Source organism: Camelus bactrianus, chromosome 31, assembly GCF_048773025.1.
Source record: "Camelus bactrianus isolate YW-2024 breed Bactrian camel chromosome 31, ASM4877302v1, whole genome shotgun sequence".
Classification (NCBI taxonomy): domain Eukaryota; kingdom Metazoa; phylum Chordata; class Mammalia; order Artiodactyla; family Camelidae; genus Camelus; species Camelus bactrianus.
The window spans coordinates 14,780,897-14,803,373 of record NC_133569.1 but is presented as its reverse complement, the minus strand read 5'-3'; the positions used below and the strand labels follow the sequence as shown (position 1 = coordinate 14,803,373).

General features: G+C 49.7%; 1 protein-coding gene and 1 long non-coding RNA gene across 2 annotated transcripts; both read left to right on the top strand.

Moving 5' to 3' along the window:
* The first annotated feature begins 3,819 nt into the window (after positions 1-3,819).
* Positions 3,820-17,280, top strand: NEIL2 (nei like DNA glycosylase 2). The gene is made up of 5 exons (XM_074355538.1): positions 3,820-3,954; positions 6,642-6,781; positions 8,895-9,232; positions 14,257-14,453; positions 16,301-17,280. Exons 2-5 carry the CDS (start codon positions 6,644-6,646, stop codon positions 16,639-16,641), a joined length of 1,014 nt encoding a protein of 337 aa, XP_074211639.1. The 5' UTR covers positions 3,820-3,954; positions 6,642-6,643; the 3' UTR covers positions 16,642-17,280.
* On the top strand, positions 9,239-13,454 carry LOC141575682 (uncharacterized). The gene is made up of 2 exons (XR_012503392.1): positions 9,239-10,091; positions 10,173-13,454. It is a non-coding gene; the product is annotated as an uncharacterized LOC141575682 (long non-coding RNA).
* Positions 17,281-22,477: the final 5,197 nt, after the last annotated feature.

Below are 22,477 nucleotides of genomic sequence, written 5' to 3'. Positions count from 1 at the left end.
TTTAAAGAGAACAAAAAGCATAACTGCTAACCTCTGCTAACAAGTACCACCAGATAGTTGATAACACTAAGCCAACTGAATTCCTGTCAAATGCCAAGACACTCGGTTTTGGTTGTTCTGCAATCTTGGTGCGGCTACTAGACAGTTACCTTGGGGCTTTTTGACTATTTAAGAGTCTCTTGCTCTACCAACTGAGCTAGCTGGGCAATCCTTTCTGACTATTTAAAAATGGCCCACGGGGTGCTATTGGCTGCATCTCTGGGTTCCAGGGGCTCTAGGAGGGGACACTGTCACACACCCACATCTACCTGAGCTTCTGCTTCCTTGAAAAGTGAGGTAGGAGCCCCAAAACAGGATTCTGAGGTCTCAGAATTCTACTCCAGGCTTGGCCACAGCAAACCTTGCCGTTTGGCTGTAAAGTCAAGCAGTCAAAGGGTCCCAGGGCAATTGTCAAGACCCCTGGAGCTGTTCTGGGTCCCCCAGGAGGTTCTGGATCCCCCAGGAGGTCCTGTGCCTAGAATCTAGCTGTTTGCACAAGGACAGGGCTGAAGAATTCCTGGTAGCCCCTTCCTTAGAGAAGGGTATGAGTCTGGGGTCTGTGGGACACAAGCTGCTAAGGACTGAGGGTGGCATCGGTGAGCTTTCTTCCCAGTAGCTGGCTGGAGCCAATGGAATGGGAAGAACCCCGCTATGGAAAAGGATGCCTGGATTGGGAGATCATGCCTGACTCACTCACAGATCATGAGGGGCCTCGGAGATCATCTGGTCCAAACCCTCTTGTCCTACCATCGTTGAGGGTACTTGCCCAAGATCACAGAGCTGGAGAGAGGAAGAGGGGCACCTACTGAGCACCTACCCTCACTGGGGCGCGGAGGTCGGCAAAAATGTCCGGTCCCTGCAGTGAACGCGCTCACCATGTGGGGGCGCCGGTGTTCTCCCTTGTGGCCTCCAGAATGGAACCGCCCGATTGTCAAGCATTTAATCTGAAATCAGCCCAGAAATTCTGCTTTAAAAAAGTATCTACCATGTCCTGAGCACTCCTGCACGTCAGACGCGCGCTTTAGATACTCACTTAAAACATTCCTATATCCTCATTATGCACATCAAGAAGATACAGCCCATGGGTTTTAAATAACTCGCTGAAGACTGCAGAAACCAGTACAGGCAGAACCAGGATTTAACCATGTCTATTTGACTCCAGAATCTGGGCTTTTACCCTCCATCCCTGCCTCTCCTAAAGCGTGGAAACCTAAAAGCTGGAAACCCTACCCAGCCTGGGTCTAGATCCCACTCCAAGATGAAGACTTTAAACGTCTTTCTAGAAGTTGGGGGAGAATCCTTGGTTCCAAATTCTCCAATTTAGACATGATTGAAAGACGGGCCTAGAACCACTGCAGAATAGGGCTTACTGTCCACAGTCACAGGTCCAAAACGGGGCACCTGGAATAGACCCAGGAGCCTCCCTCTCAGCCCTCCACGCTCCCCTGGTGCCCCAGGGACACATGAAACCCCCCCCCCAGTGTGGTCCAGGACCCCGAGCTCTTTCACTGGCAATTTGATTCCTCACCCGACCTCACTGCTTTTCTCCTTCACTCCCTTTCTTGCTGTCCTTGAGGCAGCTGCATTTTAATCGATGTTCACGTGCATTATAACTTTAACCCTGTTGGAGAAGTCAAAGGGCACAAAGGTAGAAGGAGGAATTGGCTCCATGGCCCTTAGAAAACTGGGCGCTGACCCCCGTCATGCTGAGGCCAGGCTCCTGTGGGCTCTGGGGCCGCCCCCAGTCCAGGGGGCAGCTGAAAATAACTAAAATGTATAACGTATGGAGATACTGCTACAGGCCAGTCCCAGCGCTAAATGAGTTATATGAATCATCTCAGTAAACCCCACCATGGCGCTGTGAGGTACACATTTTCCAGACGAGGAAACTGAGGTCCAGAAAGGTTAAATTACTTGCTCAGGCTCTGCCCGTGGAGGGATGGGATTTGGACCGAGGCGGTTTGACACAGGAATAGTGTTCTTCTCTGCTGTTCTGTAGAGCTGCTCTTCCGGGAGTCTGCCCTTTTGCAGGCAGACTCCCCAGCTTTATGGCCTTAGAATGGTGACAGCATACATCTGCACCACACTTTACAGTTGATGAGTTTCGTATTTAATATCCAGGTTAATCATTCATTCAGTGAATATTTATTAAGTGCCCACCAACTGCCAAGCTCTATGCGCCAAGTCCTTGCTGCTCCACCTGTGTCCCTGGACCAGCAGCAGCATCACTTGGGAGCTTGTTGGAAAGGCAAAATCTTTGGCCCTGCTACACATCTGAGTCAGAATCTGCATTTAAACAAGATTCCCAGGTGACTCGTATGCACATGAGGGTTGGAGAATTCTTGCTTAATACTATTTCCATAATACCACCAGGAAATGGATATCCCACTTCATACCTGAACAGATTCAGAGATATTGTGACTTGCTTGCTTTGCCACAGCTAATAATGAGGCAGTATATGTAAAAAGCTGGGAACAGTGCGTGTGCTCAACGAACCATAGCTATTACTGTAAATGACAGAAGTAAGCTTGTGAACCATGTGGTTTCTCAATAAACCTTTGGCCTCAGGAGAGCTTCTTAGGCACCAGGCACTCATTCCAAGAGGTGAGGCAAAGGCTGTGGCTCTGGCTTCCTTCCCAGCTCAGCCAGAGTCTATAGAATGGGGAGTTAAGGGCTCCAGAAGCTACTGTTGGGTTGTGGCTGGTCCTACAGCAGGAGGAGTCCTGTGGTGGGGATGTTCTCCAGAAGAGGCCAGATTTAGAAAGAGGGAGAACAGAAGGCTCTCCGGGGATCCCTCCTGGAAACTCCACGTTCTCAAAGCTCAACCCCTCTGTCTGCAGGGTTCCCCTGTGCTGAGGACCCTCAGTACTGCAGGCCTTCCTCTCCTCTCTCCTGCCCAAGCCCCTCTGTACAGGGCCACCCAGAGTGCTCCCTGTGGGACAGCAGGACACAATCCGGGGAGGGACTGGGCCTATCTCCCTGTGCTGGCCAAGTCCTCCCCAGGGCCCTCTCAGCCAAGGACCATGGTGCCTGCCACCTGGGACAGTTTCTCTAATACCTGCTCCCGCACTCCCCAAAGTTCCCTGCTGACTTCTTGGAAAGTGCTGGCTCTCCATCCTTTCTGGACAATTAACAACAATGGAACCATACTTATTTTAAGATTCTACTATTTTTTTTAATTCTTTGAAATAAAACTTTAATATACAAATATTACTTTGAAAGCGAAATTTGCTTATGATAAAAATTCAAATAATATTTAAATAACGTAAAGTAAAAAAAAAAATCCCACCTTATGAAAACTTCATGAAATTTCTTGAGAATGTTTCCTTTTCACAATTAACCTCCCCAGGATCGGAAGCTCAGCAAAACCAACCAAAAGGCCTGCCTTTGCCTGAACCACCCCAAATTCTCCTATTTTGCAACTTAATTTTCTGTCTTCCTAAGACAATAAACGCTTCCGGGGCGGTCGGCTCCACCCCCCACCTCGCCCCCGCGCCATCTGCTCACTTTCAGGAACCAGCCCAGCCTCCAGCGACCTCCTTTCGGGAGGAGCCCCCTGTCCTCATCCGCCAAGGGCCAAATCCCTCTCCCCGCTCCCTGCGCAAAGCCTCCCGCGTATTTAAGGACCCCGGAGCCCCGCACCTGCCTGCAGAGGGCGAGCCCCGCCTCCTACGCTCACCGCGGGGGCGGAGCCTCGAGATGCCCCACCCCCGAAGGAGGAGCCTCGCGTCACGCACCCTCGGCCTCCGGGCAGATCCCCGCTCCCCTCGCTCCCGCCGGAGACGCACGTTCCGCGCCCACCCCCGGGGGCGGAGCCCGCGCGGACGCCTGGCGCCGGGTCCCCCACGCCCCGAGCGGAGGCCGCTTGCAGGCCCCCGGGGCCCTGCGGCCGGAGGGTCGGCCGGCCTGGAGCCGGTGAGTCCAGCCACGAGCCACTCCCGCGGGTCGCGCGACCTGCGCAGGTGGGGAGGGCGTCCTCGGCGGTGGCGGGCCCCGCCCCCCCGTCGGAAATGCAGGGCTTTCCCAGGCTGTTCCCTCATCACTTTGTTATCGGCCTGAAAACTCAGTTACCGAGCATTTTAGAAGCGTCCCTTACGGAAGCCCGCACCCTGGGTCGAATTTTTCTTTTTGGCTGTTTACCACTTTCTGGCATTTCCCCCCGGGAGGCTCCTCCCGTGACCGTCAGTCACACCTGTTCCCCCTACACCCCTCTCTTCCCTACACCCCTCTCCCCCCCAAACCCCACCCCGAGGGGGCTTTGGGAAAAACAGCAATCTTAAGAGTCTCTCCAGGGAATGAATGAGTGATCTGCCGAGAAAAGAGGGCACCGGCGACGCCCCCTCCTCCTGCTTTCACTGTGGTACGCTAGGCAGCCCCCCCATCCCCCGCCGGCCTCGCGCAGTTAACCGCTGGAGGGAGGGTTCAAGGGCAAGTCCCCATCGAACCTGTGTCCCTTCTGGTTCTGATCTTTTAAGGCCGTGGAGAGGGAGCTCACTGCCCAGTTCTCCATCTCCATAAAAAAATACTAAAAGAAACATACTTAAGTATCGAAAGATTTTTAAGGATCAGGTGCATTTCAGAGGGGAACTTTGACAGAAACTTCCTCCGTTGGAGAGGACGAGGATGCAGAGCTGGCTGAGGTTCAGCTCGGCTGCGGGGTGGCTAGCACCCGCAGTTTTATCAGGATAGCCCCTCGAGGAAAAGGTCTGATTAGGGGAAATGGTACACATTTTAGTGAGTCTAAAGCACTGTCAAATTAAAAATACGTATTCTGGAATGTGCTGCTTAATTAAACGATGAGAAAGCATGGATTGTAAGACTCACCCCCATTTCAGAGATTTTTTAAATGTTTTTTAGAATTGCTGAAATGCAGTAGCAACCACTATGGCAGGACTGCTTAGTTCTTTGGGTTTTTATGATAACTTGCAGTCTTGTGCAGGTGAGGAGACAGGTGGATAATGTGCCCTGGATAAGGATGAGGGGGCTGCCTTCTGTGTCGGAGAAGCTGGGGTGCAGACCACTCAGACTCAACATGTGAATGTCTCACACACAAGCTCCCAGTGAACTTGGGTGATCTGGGGCAGGGAGAGGTAGGGGTCATAGAGAGCCTTCCATCAGGGTTCAAATGCAAGCCCAGCTGCTTCTCAGTTACCAGGGATAGCTGTCTGTAGTTAAGCTGGATGTGGCCTCTCCCTGCTCTGACCTCACATGACCGTGTGTCTGCACTCATCATGGTTCTGAGTTCTGATTGTTATCACACACACAGCGCTCCTACTAGTGGGGTGGCCTTGGGGGGAGGGGGCTGGATCCGTATCTGTGTCTGTGTCCTTACAGCCTTCTCCCCTGAGACCATCTCTGTGCTGTAAAGGGGGAGATAAAGCAGCAGCAGTGGGCTGGAATAATTGGTCTTGGGGGACAGAGGGAGAAGACAGAGAAACCTGGCAATGAGTTAGGGCCACAGTCCAGGCAAAAGGTGACCAGGGCCAGCTCCTGTTCAAGTGCCACAGGGTGGAAGGGGAGGGCACCCATGGTAGGACGTGAGGCGCACTGTTGGTATCTGATAAGCATGCGCAGCAGGAAGAAAGGTGAGGCGGGCTGGGAGGGGAACCAGCCCTGGGAAGCTAGCCCACACTCGGCCGCCGCTGGGCCTTCTCTTTGATCCGACCCCCTCCCCAGCCACGTTCCCTTTTTGTCCATATATTCTCTCTCTTTTTTTTTTAATTTTTAATTTGAAGTATAGTTGATTTACAATGCCATGTTAGTTTCTCGTGTACAGCATAGTGACTCAGTTATGCATATGTATATTCTTTTCAGATTCTTTTCCATTATAAGTTATTACAAGAAATTGAATATAGTTCCCTGTGCTCTACAGTAGAAGTTTATCTATTTTATATATAGTAGTTTGTATCTGTTAATCCCAAACTCCTAATTTATCCCTCCCTCACCTTCCTCTTTGGTAACCGTAAGTTTCTTTTCTATGTCTTTGAGTCTATTTCTAGTTTGTAAATACGTTATTTGTATCTTATTTTTTAGATTCCACATATAAATGATATTATATGATATTTGTTTTTCTCTGTCTGACTTACTTCACTTAATATGATCATTTCTAGGTTCATCCATGTTACTGCAAATGGCACTATTTCATTCTTTTTATGGCTTAGTAATATTCCATCATGTAGCTATACCACATCTTCTTTATCCAGTCATCTGTTGATGGACATTTAGGTTACTTCCATGTCTTGACTACTGTAAATAGTGCTGCTGTGAACATTGAGGTGCATGTATCTTTTTTAATTAGCGTTTCCTCCAGATATATGCCCAGGAATGGGATTGTTGGATCATATGGTAAGTCTATGTTTAGTTTTTTAAGGAACCTCCATACTGTTTTCCATAGTGTCTGTTTTCCATAGTGGCTGTACCAGTTTACATTCCCATCAACAGTGTAGGAGGGTTCCCTTTTCTCCGCACCCTCTTGGCCATATATTCTCTTAAAGTTGGTGGCAAAAAATGGCTGCTTGAAAGCTTGGAGCTTGACAGCCATCAGAAATACTAGAGAGAAACCAGTTAAGTCAGGGGCCTCTTTTCCCCCTTTCTGCCTGCAGAGATGCCGGAGGGGCCATCAGTGAGGAAGTTTCACCATCTGGTCTCCCCCTTTGTGGGGCAGCAAGTGGTCAGGACAGGGGGCAGCAGTCAGAAGCTAAATCCTGCCAGCTTTGAGTCCCTGTGGCTCCAGGACACCCAGGTGAGTTCCTCGTTCTCTTCTGGGGGAGGCTCGTTCTGTACCTCAGCCACCCCCAGCCCTAAACAACCTCTAATCTGTTTTCTGTCTTACCGATTTGCCTTTTGAGGGCATGTCACATACATGGAATCATGCAGGCTGTGTCTTTTTGTGACTGGCTGCTTTCACTGATGTTTTCAGAGTCCATTCATGTCGCAGCATGTGTCAGAACTTCATTCCTTGTGAATTCTGAATTCCTTGAGGGCAGGGGTGGAGATTCACTCCTCTGTGTGCCCCTCTGTGCCTAGCAGACGGCCTGGCACATTGGATAAGCCTAGTTGACAGTTAGACTCAAATACCCACAGTGTCACAGGAATTGAAAACAGACGGTAGAAATTGCCGCTGTTGGAGAGGGTGCAGGGGTCTCCCGACCTAGGCTTTTTGACCTGGTAAATGTTTTGACCCTGAGGGACACTTGACAAATATTTCATCACTGTTACAGCAACATTGGTGAATTTGCATCAAGAAAATGTTTTCTGTGAGCAAATTCTTATTATGCCCACTTAATTCCTTGCTCTGATTTTTATGTCAGCTCAATTAAACCTTTTCTGAGGTATGGCAGCAAACAGCTGTGCTCAGATTTGCAGATAAGTTATTCTGGAATTATTTAGAGAGATAATGCCTTCTTTTGGGGAGAGGATTTCAAAAGACTGCTACGGTTGGTAATTTTCATACTAATTGACAAATGGGAGATCTTGTCAGAACTGTGATCTTTATGCATGTACCTTTGGTCAAAAAATAGCACAGGCATTTCTATTATTAATGCCAGATGTTTGGGTTGTAACTCTGAAAGACTGCCTGAGTTTGGGGTCATGCAGAACAGGCTTATCCTGGAATCTGGCCATATGCACATTACAGAACGGGGCTGGCAACGTGGAAATAGAATGCACAGAGGTTAGAACGTTCATTTCATACATTGTCTGTTTTCATTTTCTTCTGCTGAAATCATTTTCATCGGGATGGGGTGAAGTATTTTCATCTTTTGGTCACAGTTGCTTTGTTGTATACTTTGGAATCAGGAAACATGAGGCTCCCAACCTGGTTGGAAGATTGTTTTAGCTGTTTGGATTCCCCGACGTTTCATAGGAATTTTAGGATGGATTTTTCCATTTCTGCAAAAAGTGTTATAGAGGAATGCATCTTAGAGTGATGGTTTGATTCATCAATCAGTTGTTATATCAGTATTCAATTTTATTGATTATAGTTTTTTATTGTGAGGTCTCTTGTGGCTGTTCCTTCTACCAAACCCAATTTCGGGGGTGGTGGAAGGTACCGAATTTTACAGTGTGTTGTCTTTGGCTGCTGTCAGTTTGTGTGTGGCATGCATGTGTGTGTGCCGAATATTTTTAACAAAGGAAAAGTATCATGCATTGAATACAAGAATGATAATTGGTATTTACTTCTTAGCTAATTCATGAAAAAATTGGGAGCATTTCCCCCTAGGTATTCTCGGGTCGCCCCGTATCGAGCATGGATCTATTTCATCTGCTGATCTAATTCTTCTTCTTGCTTCTAATCCTTTTGAAAACCATGTGCTCAGTGCCCCGCCACTGGAGCAAAAAGCAAAAGCCAAGTTGCAAATATACAACTTGGAAAAGCTTCGTGCAGGAGTCAAGAGGGGAGACATTTGCACAAGGATAAAGGTCTGCGTACACCTGTCCAGTCTTCCCCTCTCTGAGTCTACAAGACTCTCCTAGTCCGTTTGGGCTGCTTTAACAGAACACCACAGACCAGGTGCTTATAGACAACAGACATTTGTTTCTCACAGTCTGGAGGCAGGGAGTCCAGGGTCAGGGTACTGGCAGATTCGGTGTCTGGCAAGGGCCCGCTTCCTGGTTCATAGACAGCTGTCTTCCTGCTGTGTCTTCACATGGAGGGAGGGTGAGGGGGCCCTCCGGCGTCTCTTTTATAAGGGCACTAATCCCATTCAAGAGGACTGCACCCTCCTGACCTGATCAACTCCCAGAGGCCGCACCTCCAGATACCATCACTTTGCAGGTAGATTTCAACGTATGAATTTTGGGAGAATACAAGTAAGTCTGTAGCAAAGGCTTAGATCATGTTCGTTTTTTTCTAGGTCCATGGAAAGAAATTATTCCTTAGATTTGATCCAGATGAACAAATTGTGTCCCCTGGCAACAACCCGCTGCCAGAGCCTCTACAAAAATCAGAGCAGAAGGAAGAGGCCGGGCACCAGCAGAAAGTCTCTGAGCAGTCCTCCCTGTCCCCAGGCGGAGCCGATGCGCTCCCCAGCGGAGACGATGGTCCGCAGCATTTGGGGGAAGACACCCCTGCAGGAGGTGCTGAGAGGTGGCTGCAGGTCAGGTTTGGTTTGTTTGGCAGCGTTTGGGTGAACGAGTTCTCCAGAGCGAAGAAGGCAAACAAGAGGGGCGACTGGAGGGACCCCATTCCGAGGTAAGGCGTGGTTGCACCGGCCATGGGCTGTGCTTGTCTGTGTCCGTGCAGGGTCTGCAGGGTTCACCACGACCCCACGGCGTGGGCATGCTCAGGGGGCACCCAGCCCGCCCTCCCACAGCCACTGCTGGGGAGAGACAAGACGCCTCTCTGTCCACTGTGACAGCGAGTAGACTGTGGTCTGCAGCCATAGGGGTGGAGACCATCCTGGCAGCTTAGACAGCTGGGGGAACTTTCCCAACAAGCATGGCCCTTGAGGGTGGGAGGCCCCTGAACAGTGTTTTATGGCTTGACCAGTGCTCTCTGAATTTAGGGACAGAATCACCCCCGTTTTTAATCTGTTAATGTTGAGGATATCAGTGCATAAAACTCCATCCATGTTCAGGGTTATTTCCTTGGTGTAGATTCCCAGAGTGGTCAGAGAATGAAGGTTCTCATGGTGGCAGTGGGTTGTCTGTGTACTTTCGATCAGTTTGTAGGGGCTGTTGGATATGGTGTGTTAACCTCTGTGCAAATGATATACCAATGCCTTGTTGTCTGAAGCCTGTCTGTGCCCTTCGATGGTGTTTGCACCTTTTGGCATTCAGGATGTTTCATTTTTATGTAGTCAGTGGTCAGTATTTCTCTTGATAGCTCTTAAGTTTTCTCTTCCTGCTGAAAGATCCCCCTTCTCTTCAAAAGTCAGATCACTTTTCTGTTTTCTAAAGTTTCACAATCATATTTTTTATGGTCAGGGTGATGGTCTTTGTTTATGGTGTGATTCCGGGCCGGCAGGATGCTGTGCACTGTGAAGTAGCTCAGCCTGGCTTCGATGCTGAGATGTTTTGGCTCACATACAGTTGACCCTTGAACAACACAGGTGTGCACTGCTCGGGGCCGCTTATTCAGGGTTGTTTTTTTTTTAGTAGTGATATTACAGTGCTACACGATCTGCTTCAAGGTTGGTTGAGTCCGTGGACGCGGAACCGTGGTTGCGGAGGGCCGACTGTGAGTTGTGTGCGCAGATGTTCAGCTCTGCGGAGGTCGGCGCCCCCGCCCCCCGAGTGATGAGACGTTCAGAGAGGGAGCGGGCCCCAGCGTTGGTGCACTTCCAGGCCTTCGGCTCCCGGTCCTGGGATCCTCCTGTCTTTGAACTTTCCTGCATGTTGGTTTTGTCCACAAGGGACTGCTGCCACCCCAGGCCTTCCAACCACGCAAGAAAAGAGGGAGAGAGAAGGTTGTTTCTGGAAGTTCAGATGAGCAAGGAGAGCTTTCTCCGAAACCCGCAGCAAACCTCTCGTGGCCTGAGCCTGGGCTCCAGCTGATCGCTGACTCGGTCACCAGCCAGAGGGTTTGAAATGCTATTCCGCCAACAAGGCTGTTCTCCCGGGGTTTCAGATTTATTGTCACAGAGCGAACACGTGTCATTCATTTATTTTTTGAATCTCTCAGGTTACGTCTCCTTTCATGTTGTGTATTTTGCTTTGGTCCCACCTCCACCCCTTTCTTTTCTTTATTAGGCTTGCCTCGGTTTCATCTACTTTGTTGGTCTTTCAAATAAATAACAGTTTCATGCACTCCATATGAAAGAGTATTTCCTAATGTTTCAGATCTTTGAGTGTTTGGGGGTCATCTTTTTTGTTTTGTTTTGTTTATTTTTTTATTGGATTATGATCAGGGCGGCAGCCTGTAAATTTTCTACTTTTGGCACCAAGATTTGGAGCCACACACGTAGTTGATCTTTGCTTACATTTTGTGGTCGAAAATGAAGATAGAATGTTCGTTAAAAGTAAAACATTCTGAGCAAGAATAAACAAATGGGACCTAATGAAACTTATAAGCTTCTGCACAGCAAAGGAAACCAGAAGTAAAACAAGAAGAAAACCTACGAAATGGGAGAAAATTTTTGCAAGTGAAACCGACAAAGGCTTGATCTCCAGAATATATAAGCAGCTCATACGACTCAATAAGAAAAAAATAAACAACCCAATCCAAAAATGGGCAGAAGACCTAAACAAGCAATTCTCCAAGGAAGACATACAAATGATCAAAAAGCACATGAAAAAATGCTCAATATCACTAATTATCAAAGAAATGCAAATCAAAACTACAATGAGGTATCACCTCACACCAGTCAGAATGGCCGTCATTCAAAAATCCACAAATGACAAATGCTGGAGAGGCTGTGGAGAAAGGGGAACCCTCCTACACTGCTGGTGGGAATGCAGTTTGGTGCAGCCACTATGGAAAACAGTGTGGAGATTCCTCAAAAGACTAGGAATAGACTTACCGTATGACCCAGGAATCCCACTCCTGGGCTTGTATCCAGAAGGAAATCTACTTCAGGATGACACCTGCACCCCAATGTTCATAGCAGCACTATTTACAATAGTCAAAACATGGAAACAGCCTAAATGTCCATCAACAGGTGACTGGATAAAGAAGAGGTGGTATATTTATACAAGGGAATACTACTCAGCCATAAAAACCGACAACATAATGCCATTTGCAGCAACATGGATGCTCCTGGAGAATGTCATTCTAAGTGAAGTAAGCCAGAAAGAGAAAGAAAAATACCATATGAGATCACTCATATGTGGAATCTAAAAAACAAAAACAAAAACAAACAAACAAAAACAAAGCATAAATAAAGGACAGAAATAGACTCACAGACAGAGAATACAGACTTGTGGTTACCAGGGGGGTGGAGGGTGGGAAGGGATAGACTGGGATTTCAAAATTGTAGAATAGACTACACTGTATAGCACAGGGAAATATACACAAAATGTTATGATAACTCACAGAGAAAAAAATGTGACAATGAGTGTGTATATGTCCATGAATAACTGAAAAATTGTGAACACTGGAATTTGACACAACATTGTAAAATGATTATAAATCAATAAAAAATGTTAAAAGAAAAAAAAACATTCTGAGGAGAAAGGGTAAATTAGGAGTTTAGGATTAACATATACACTCTACTGTATATAAAATAGATAAACAGCAAGGGCCTACTGTACAGCACAGAGAACTGTATTCAAAATCTTGTAGTCACCTATCATGGAAGAAAATGTGAAAATATATATATAAGCTTATACCTGAATCACTTTGCTGTACACCTTAAACTAACACAACTTTGCAAATTAACTGTACTTCGATTTAAAAAATGGTTTAAAAAGGTAAAACATTCTCTAAGTGTTAAGAACAAGTTATTGCTTTGATAACGTGAGTTTTCTCCATACTTGCTTGTTTTTGTTTACTTAATATGCCAAACTCGGGAAAAGGAGCATTGACGTCCCCCAGGGTAGTTGTGGTTTTGTCGTTTCTCCTTGTCTGTCTTTGTTTTTGTTTTGTTTTGTTTTGTTTTGGTGAGGGGAGGTAATTAGGTTTATTTATTTACTCTTAGAGGAGGTATAGGGGACCGAACCCGGGGCCTCATGCGTGGTAAACATGCGCTCTGCCACTTGAGCTGTACCCTCCCCTTCTCCTTGTCTTTCTAAGCATTTTTGTCTCTGTGTTTTGCTGCCCTGAGTCCCAGGTGTCAGGGCCTGAGTTTCCTAGGTTCTTTGCAGCTTCACCATAATAAACAACCCCGTGCCTTCTCTTTGCCTTTGGTCTTGAATTCTGCGCACCTGGATGCTAACAGTGCTGCTTTGTGTTTGGCGAGTCCACTCCCTGGTCTTTTTTTCCACTTAGTTGTAGGTACGTTTTTCATTTATTTTAGGTATGTTTTTTATAAACAGCGAATAGCAGGCTTTTGTATCTCTGTATATTCAAGCTGAAACTCCCTGTTTTGAAATGGGGTAGCTGTGCTATGTGGATTTTCTGTCATTTGCCATTATCCCTTGTTGCCTTTTCTTCTGTTGGATTTGTCATGTTTCTTTTCTTCTTTTATTTTGTAACCCCTGTTAGTTTGGAAGTACTGCTGTTCATCCCCATTCTGTTGGCAATAACCTTATCTGTAAGTGATACCTGTTTTTTCCCCCTCAGTTAATAGGTATCCATTTTTTAATAACATTAGATTAATAATCATCTTCCTTATTAACACCAGTGTTTTGCGCACTCTCCTTCACCCTCCCTCTGAGATGAGACCTTTAAAATACGTCTCTGCTTTTCTGTGCTATCCACCCCATCTCCTGCGTTTGCTGAGATAGTTTAGAATTTCAGTTCCAGATCGTGAATTAACTATGTTGTTAATTGTGTATGATTAAATTAATTAATATTAAAAACACACTAAAATGGATGTCTTTTGTTTGGAGAATTCTTTCCTCATACTTGGATTGCAGCTCTCAGGCCACTTGGGTCTCACAATAGGTATCGCGGAGCCTGGTGCTAATCTTTATGTCTGCTTTCCACCTCCTGCATCCTGAGACCCTTGCCGATTTAATTTCCATCGGGAGGCAGTCTTCCTTGAGTAATTACCTCAGATGCCACACATAGGTGTTCTTCTGAGTCTCCGTTGCTCTGAAGTTGTCCCTTTCCTTTCACATAAGCTACCACCCAGGTCAGATACATGAGTCTCGGAGTCCAGCGATAGTCTGTCTTCCCTCCCAGAGTAACCCTTTATTGCTTATCAGGGTTCATAAGGTTTCTCCTCTGTCCCTGGAGTTTGGGAAGCCTGCGGGAGGGTGTGGGGGTGTCTTTCTGGGTAAATCTGGCCTGGGACTGGGAGAGGTGTCTCTTTAGCATCCGTCTCTCTGTCCTCCTTCCTAACAAGCCCTGCTTTTGAGCAGGTAGCCCCACCTCCTGGACCTGAGACTTTCCTGCATGTCCCAGGTTGTCTTCCACGAGCACATCGTGCAATGATCAGGAAGAAGGAGAGATATATAAGTTGTATTTGAATTACTCCATTTAGCCCTGAGATTTTTACGATCCTAGCAGAGCCATCCCTTTTCCTTCCTGGGACCTTAGCTTCCCCAGGTTTTCCTGACCGTGGAGTGGGCGCTCTGCACACTGGGGACCTGACGATGCTGTCATAACCGTGTGTGGCTGACGGCGCCGCCGTAACTGTGCTCACGCGTGTCCTCTCCTCTCTCTCCTCCCAGGCTGGTCCTGCACTTCGGCGGTGGCGGCTTCCTGGCCTTCTATAACTGCCAGATGTCTTGGAGCTCTTCCCCGGTGGTCAGTCCCACCTCTGACATCTTGTCGGAAGAGTTCCATCGGGGACAAGCACTGGAGGCTCTGAGCCGGGATCAGCCTGTCTGCTATACGCTGTTGGACCAGAGATACTTCTCAGGCTTAGGTAGGACTGAGGGCTGGGGGAGCCCCGCCCACTGGCTTAGTGGACAAGTCACTGGTCCAGGAGGCACAGAACTGACCCAGCGTGGTGTCTGCACTGCTGGGCGATCACCTGATCTCTTCGCCTTCACTTCCCTCGTTTTTAACCAAGGGAGTTAGATGAGGCAGTTTCTGACTTCTCTCCTACCCTAGGTGTATTATACGTTGTAGTCGGCCTGCGGTCACACCGCAGCGTGACCTCCTAAAGGGCTGGGGTCACATCCCCTCCATCCTCCAAGCCTCCCCTGCCTGGCACGATGCCGGCCCCCGGAGGTGCTTGATGAGCATCTGCTCAGAGCCGAAAGTGCGCGGTTTGCGAGGAGAGCCATGCCTTGCTCCCGGGCCGGCCGGGCGGACGCTGCTGCCTGCGGGTCAGAGCCCGGCCCCCGGGTCCGCGCCGGCTCTCACCGGGCACGGGCTCAGCGGCCCGGCGTCCTCTGTGCAAGTGTCCCGAGCGGTGGGCCTGGCAGTGCTCCGAGGTGGGGACAAGAGCCGAGTGCTCCGCGCACCGGGGCAGCTCGTTAGCGGGGCTCCGAGAGGGTGACGTTCCTGACGCCCAGGGCGGGGGCGCGGGCGGCCGGGGGAGCGGTGACGACCGCGTCGCCCCCATGTCCAGGGGGCGCATTGGCTTCACAGCTCAGCTCACGGGCGCTCAGCAGACGGCGGCCTTGCACGTGGTGGGACCATCCAGTCCCTGCACCCAGGGGGCAGAGGCTCCCAGAAGCAGTCTTTGGGGTCTGTAAGCTAACGCTCTGCTAACCCGCTCTTCTTACAAACGATAATCGTAACAGCCACCGTTTTTCAAGTGGCCCCGACGTGCCAGGCCTGTGGTTTCATCCTTAGTGCTGTTCCATGGGATGGTTACTTGCTCGTTTTCCCTTCATTCAGAAGAAGAAAGGAGAGCCAAGGACATGTTAAGAGTACAGCTGAGCATAATAAGTGACATTCAGGTAGTCGCCAGTGAACTTTGGAGAGAAATTTTGTGTGATCATGAAGTCTTGGAACCAGCAGTCTTTTTACCCAGCCCTCCGCCCCTGGCGTGCTGAGTGCCTGCCCTCCACCAAGCCCACTTCTCTCCTTGAGGACATTATTAACCACCCAGCACGCACGGACTCCGGTCGCTGTGACCTGGAGAGGCTGTGATAAACGCCTGGCAGAGGTTAGAGAAAGTACACGGTGGGAACATTTGGAAGAGACGTGCTGAATCTGGAAGGAGGGGTCAAGTTTGGCTTCACAGCGAATAAGGGAGGAATAGAAAAATAACACAGCAGTACTTCCAGAACGCCTGCTGCGTGTGAAGCGTTCTGCTTGACATTTTATAATAATAATAACATCAGTTGGTGTTTATTGAGTACTCTCTCTACACCAGCACCGTGCTCAGCATGTGTGTGTGTGTGTGTGTGAGAGAGAGAGAGAGAGAGAGGAGAGAGAATTCTCATGTACTGCCCACGAGACCCAGGTACGTCACCCCCCATCTTACAGGCCAGGGCACAGAAGCCTAAAGAAGGCAAGGACTCACCGGTCAGGTAGCTGGGGTCTGGTTGGGCTGGGGTCCAGTTGGGCCGGGGTCCAGGCAGTCAGGTCTGGGCCACATGTGAGTTTTGTCTAATTTCATCTTCGCAACAACCCCAGAGGTAAGTGTGAGCACACGTGCTTTGCGGACAGGAAGGCAGACTCAGGGAGCCCCGGGGACACGCTGGGTCCTCCTGCGATGCTTCCTGCTGCCACCCGACGCCTTCAGTCTGTTCTGTCACCTTGGGGACCAGGTCTCCTGATGGACGTGTCCCTTGCCCCTTCCCTGCTGTCTTCCAGGGAACATCATTAAGAACGAGGTCCTGTACAGAGCTGGGATCCACCCTCTCTCTCCTGGTTCCCGCCTGGATCCTCCGCGCCTCGAGGCCCTCGTGGATCATGTGTTGGCCTTCAGTGCAGCCTGGCTTCAGGGCAAATTCCAGGGCACACAGCAGCACACGCAGGTCTACCAGAAGCAGCAGTGCCCCGCCGGGCACCAGGTCGTGAAGGAGGCGCTGGGGCCCCCTGGGGGCCTCCAGAGGCTCACCTGGTGGTGCCCCCAGTGCCAGCCCAGGTTGTCCCCGGACGAGCCAGGCGCTCAGGCCCCTTCTTCACAGGGCCTTGCCCTCAAGGGACCGTGATGCCGGAGTGCCGAGAAAGGGGACGTAGATGTTGGGGCTGCGTGCCGGAGTTGGAGGGGGTGGCTCAGGGACGCTGTACTGTTGATGTTCATCTCACAGGAGTTAAATCTGAGGCAGCTGCCATAGTTTGATTTTGTTCTAGTTCTGGTTAATTATTCCTAGCTAATTCTACCATTGTGGAAGGTGAGACAGATCACAGTGGCAGTTAAGGGAAAGACCGCTCGGAACGACAGTGGGGCCACAAAAATGTGGGCCTGTGGAAGGTAGCTGTGCCCAGCTTGGAAACGTCGGCTGGTGTTAAGGCCCTCCCCATGAGGACCGGGAAGAGGGCGTTGTCCTTCTGTTCCCCAAGGGGGCTCCAGGGGTGAGGAGGGGGTGACATGAGAGGAGGTCCTCCTGCCTGGACCCTTCCCCGTGGGATGGAGACACCAGGAGAAGGAGGCGGGAGGTGGGGGGACCAGGGACCTGGCCCCCTGCCTGGTGTTCCCAGTGCGCTTTGGGAAAAAGCTGCCTGTTTTCCTGTCACGGTGATGTATCTGTGACTTTGATGTGCAGGAATCAAGGGCTGTAGAGATGCCCCCTCAGGTTAACTAAACGTAGAAGAAACCGGGACACGAAATAAAGCTCTTTGTTACTTTGTGTTGTCGTCTTTATTTGGCAGTCAACGTTCTTACACTACAAGTCACTCTTTGCGACGGTGCCATGGGGACTCGTTGGGTTGGCCTGACGGATCCACGTAAAAGGTGCGGGGCAGGGACAAGGGTGAACACGCACCTGCTCTCCTGCCCCAGGTGCGGGCACAGGCGGGAAGGCTGCTGAAGCAGGGGAGGGTTTCACTTCCGTTGCCCCAGCCTCTGGCATGTGGAAGGTAGCGAGTTGTGTGAGTGAAGTTGAGGACAGTGGCTTTCCTGTGCCCTTGTCTGTCATCAGTCACTGAGAGTTATCAACAGTGGGGAAAGCCACCTATGCCAGGCATTAGCTGGGGGCAAAGGTAGTACCCAGACGGACCGTTTAATTCAGCGTTGTCAGGGACAGGAGGGGTGGGCTGGGCAGGGCATCACAGCCTGCGTGTAGGTGGGCACCCATTTCAACAGGTAGAAAAGAAAACGGAAAATGGTGTTGCAGTTGCTGAGAAAAGAAGCAGTGGGACTAGAAACAGCAGTGAGCGTGGAAGGGAGGAGAGATGGGTGGTTGTCATGGTGACAGGCTCTGGATGTGGACACTGGGGAGAGGGAGCAGGGCTGAGGGTGGCTCAGGCCTGGCACCAGGAGCTGGAGGAAGGCATCCCCAACTGAGACAGAAATTCAGGGGAGCTGAGATGGTCAGACCCAGCGCCTTGGGCTCTCGGTGCTTACACCTAAGTTGGGGGACAACACAGCCAGGAAGCAGGCCTGGCTCCCCACAAGTGCAGGCTTGGAGGCGTGGACATGGGGACTTTCCTCAGAGCTGATGGTCAGTGTGAGAAGGTTAACAAGGGTGGTCATGCAGCCTGAGAAGGATGGCGATCAGGGGATCCTTGGAGAAGGTCTTGTTCAAGCGGCAAGGGAAGGCAGAAGCCACCAGGAGATCAGATGTAACGGGAGGAAAAAGAAATTCGAGGGAAGCCAGTGGTCCGTACAAGTGAGAGGAAGTCTTTGAGTTTGGCAGCAGGTGGAATCTGAGGTCATGATGACCTTCAAGAGCCATGTGTGCAGAGTGGCAGCCAGTCTGCAGGGGCTGAGGGCTGGATGGGAGCCGGGGGAGAGGGTGGCCCTTCAGGAAGGCTGGCCTTGAAGGGAATTAAGAAAGGCGGTCAGGGAGGAGTTCCTGATGACAGACATATGATGTGAGGATTTGTGTGGGATCGGGGGAGGGGAAAATCAGGAGAGAGGGAGACGCCAGTGCCAGTGCTTAGAGATGTTGGGCTCCGACAGGAAAGAAAAGCGACCCAGAGACAGTCAGCTGGGGGTGAGGCCTTCGCAGGTGCGGAGTAGGCGTCGGAGGTTTGTAACAGCTGTGAGGGGTAAACTTAGAGCCCCTTAGGGTTGAAGGGAAGGCTCTGGGGCCACACTGACCATCCGGAGTAGTTGCTTCCTTTCAGACTTCGTCCAGCGATCTCCAGAAACAGGGTCAAAGACAAGGAAGAGGGATGCTGGACTAACCCACAGCTGAAGGTCGTCAGGGTCAGAGCGGTTAGAGGACCAAGAAGGTGAAGGAGAATCCTTATTTTATTATTTAAAATTTTAAAAGTTATTTAAAAAAATAGATCAAAAATTCAAGCCATACAAAAGCTCATAGAGCAAAACATGGAAGAATAATCCTCTTGCCTCCTCTGTCCTCTCGGGGGCAGACTTACAGTTTCTCCGATGTCAGCGACTTCAGAAGTCTGTAGAATGGGGAAGACAGTGGCGCCTGGCAGGCCAGGTGTCAAGGGTGATGCTGGCGCCCTCAGATCTACATCAGAACGGCGGGGACTGACTGGGTTCCGCGTGGAAGAAATGGGGAGGCGGAAACCCGGACGGCTGAGAGAAAGCACAGCTACCTTCCCCACCCCGCTCCAAGATACAGTTAACTCATCCTCGCAGGAGGCTCTCAGCAGAAGGTCTCAAGTTAGCTCTGCAGGGATGAAGGGAAGAGATAGCAGAGGTGGACCGAATGAGAGACGGGAGGTGATGGTGGCTCAGAACCTGCAGGGCTGGGGAGCGGAGCCGTGGGAATTAGTCCCTTTGTCCCTCTGCCTGCAGGACGTAAGGAGAGGCTGCCTGCCAGACTGCAGGTGAGGGATGGGAGACAGGGCCGGTGAGTCCAGCTTTCTCTCCAGAGAAAGATTTCTTTATCTCATGAGCTGGAGTTTCAGGATAACTGACATTGGGAAAAACTTGGAATTAATGTTAGCTGCCGAGTGGCCTCAGCCATTCAATGAATAGTTCTTAAATACCTCCTTGGAATACAATGACAAACAAGATAAGAAAACTCCAATACTGGAAGAGGTCGGCTGGTCACAACAGTGCTGGAAGTGTTTTAGTAGCTCATGGAAGGTGCCCTGGGAGGGTGGGGAAGACAAGAGACTCATCTCTGTTCTGAAAGCTCCAGTCCAGGCCCTGTTTCAAGCCTTGATATTTAGTAAAAAGTAGTGGAGACTTTTTAAGTGGTAAGTACTTTCCCAGAGTCCTGTTAAGTCACGGTCCCTGACCCTGAGGCTGTGAAGGAAAAACGTTGCCCGCCACATCAGTAAGCGAAGAATGTTGCAGCTGCCCTCCACCCCACCATGAACCCTGCGGGAACTCAGGATGAAGCAGGATGCCCACCCTCAAGCCCTCAGCCTCGGCAGCCGCCCCCAGCAGTGTCCCGGGGAGACTCAGGCCAGGAAAGCACTGGATACCGGCCCCAGAGAGCCAAGGTGCAGATCAAGGAATGATTCCAGTGAGCCCAGACCTTCGCATCTTCCTGTACATAGAAAAGCACTAAATTCATTAACTTGAGGTGTCTGGTTTTCTTTAACAGTAACCTTTTCACGTTCCCACTACCTGGTTTTTGTTCAAAACTCCTGTATGTCCTGGGCTTCTCCCTTACCTCTTTGGAGCAGTCCCTCAGAGCGATCTGAGACTGTCTCCCGGGCTTGAAGTCCTCAGAATGTCCAGCAAATAAAACATAATTCTCAGCTTTTACGTTGTACATTTTTTTCCATTCAACAAGTTCAAGAAGGTGAGGGGAAGAGTCAGAGAGAGAGAATTGGAATACAGAAAGTTGAGGATGAGAGTGACCACTGAATGTGACTGAGATACTGAAGTTTGTGGAAACAGACCACCGAATTAAGAACAAGCATGGGAGGCCCGTGATTCAGGGCTTGTGAGAGTCAGGGTATCAGCCCCGTCACCTGCACGTGGCAGAGACTCAGAGCCAGGCAGTGAGCGGGAAGGCTTCATAGTGAAAAAAAAAAAGGGAAGTCATCTCTGTGCCCTGATGGGGGGAGGTTGGCAAGGGGACGTTGGAAGCAGGCTAACTAGAAGTGGGGTGTCTTACGTGATTGGTTTGCGGGAGAGTATTTGGCCTTCTGCGGTTGGTCTTGAGTTGGAAACTGGGGCAAAAAATAGAGAAGTGATTGATCTTGCCCTGACCATTCCAGCCTGATTGCTTCAGAGGTTGCGGTTGGAATTCTGTTACCGTATACCGCCTGGCTGTTGTCCATTTGAGCATGCAGTCTGCAGCTGGGCACCTGGGTAAGACTCGGGGAGCTGGGTTAGGCTTCAGCTATGTCTCTAACAGCAGCACCACCACGTCGAACACGTCTGTCTCCATCTGCACTGGAAGCTCTTTGGGGTGGAACCTCCTCTTACTTGTCTTTGTTATTTCCAGTGTCTGCCACGTTGTCCGTGTTCAATGGATGTTTGTTGACTCTAAAGGACAGATAAAGGGGAGGCCAGGGAGCGTCAGAAAAAGATTTCTGCAGAAGGGGATTCCACCTGAGCTGTAATGAAGGTGAAGATCGAAGGGGGTTTGGGGCAGGTGAGTTCCTCGGGCAGGTCCTGGTGGGTGAACTACTGTGGCTTGTTTGGGGAGTGCTCCAGGAGTGGGTTGGGGTTTGAAAGTAGCCCACTGACTGGACAGGAGGCTAAAATCCAAAGGAAATGTTAAGTCCCTAAAGATGAGGGAATTTTTATTCTAGGCCAGAATCCTTGATTTTTATCTTGAAGGGCATTTCCTTTGTGGAATTTAAAATTGAAAGACTGTAGGCAAGAGAGTAAATAATCAAGAGTATGTTTGAGATACATTACTCAGGCTGTCACATGGGACTGGATGGAGAGATAGGGGAAGTTGACCTCAACATAGTTCAGGAGAGAAGATGGGGTTTAAACTACGATGGAGCTGAGAGGAGAGATTAAGATGAGACACGTTTGTTTCTTGAACTCCAGAGAATTGATGAATGACTTCCAAGGGGCGGATGTAGTCAGGGCAAGGAGGAGTTTGGAATGACATCTGGATTTTATAATTAAGCACCTGGAAGCTGTTAGTACCATTCACAGGAAAAAGCAGGTTCAGTAGGAGAGAGATTTCAATTAGGACATCATAAGCTTGCACTTCAAATTGCCAGAGTTGTACTAATCTAGATGCTTCCACGTATGTTAGTGAACAAAACAAAACAAAGGTCTGTCATCATGGAGCTTAAACTCTAGCAAGGGGAATAACACCATAAACACCAGTAAACTACGCATTATATCAGAATGTGATCAGTACAATGTGATCAGAAAAAAATGAGAGCAGGATGGGGCATGGGGGGGGCAATAGTAAAACAGGGTGATGGGGTCGGTCTAAACGAGGTGGGATTTCAGCAAAGCCTTGAAGGAGGTGATGGAGTTAACCAACTGCATCTCCAGGGGGAAGCACTGCAGGAAGAATGAGAGAAGACAAAAGGCCCTGAGGCCAGAGAGGGAGGGATTAAAAATGGAGGTCAGAGAGGTAAGGGGGTGGGGTGGAGGGCTACCAGAGCTTTTAGACCTTTGAAGGGATTTTGACTTTTACCGAGTGAAACGGAGAGACGCGGCAGGGTTTTTAGGCAGTGATCTGCTCTGACTTATATTTTTAAAGGATCACTCGTTGCTGTGTTAAAACTGATTTGGGGCTGGGCTAGCCAGCAGTTCCCAGGGCTTGTGAGAGATCTAGGATGGGGATAAAAATTTCCACATCACTCTTGTATGAGTCGTAGGGACGCCCTAAATACTTTTGGGGGGCTAAATTTAAATGCTCGGAAGCCTCAGGCAGATCCCACGCACCCGGGCCGCGGCAGTGATCGGAGCGCGTCCCAGAAGAGCTAATCTGGCCGGCAGGACAAACACGTGGACGCCTTATTGACAACATC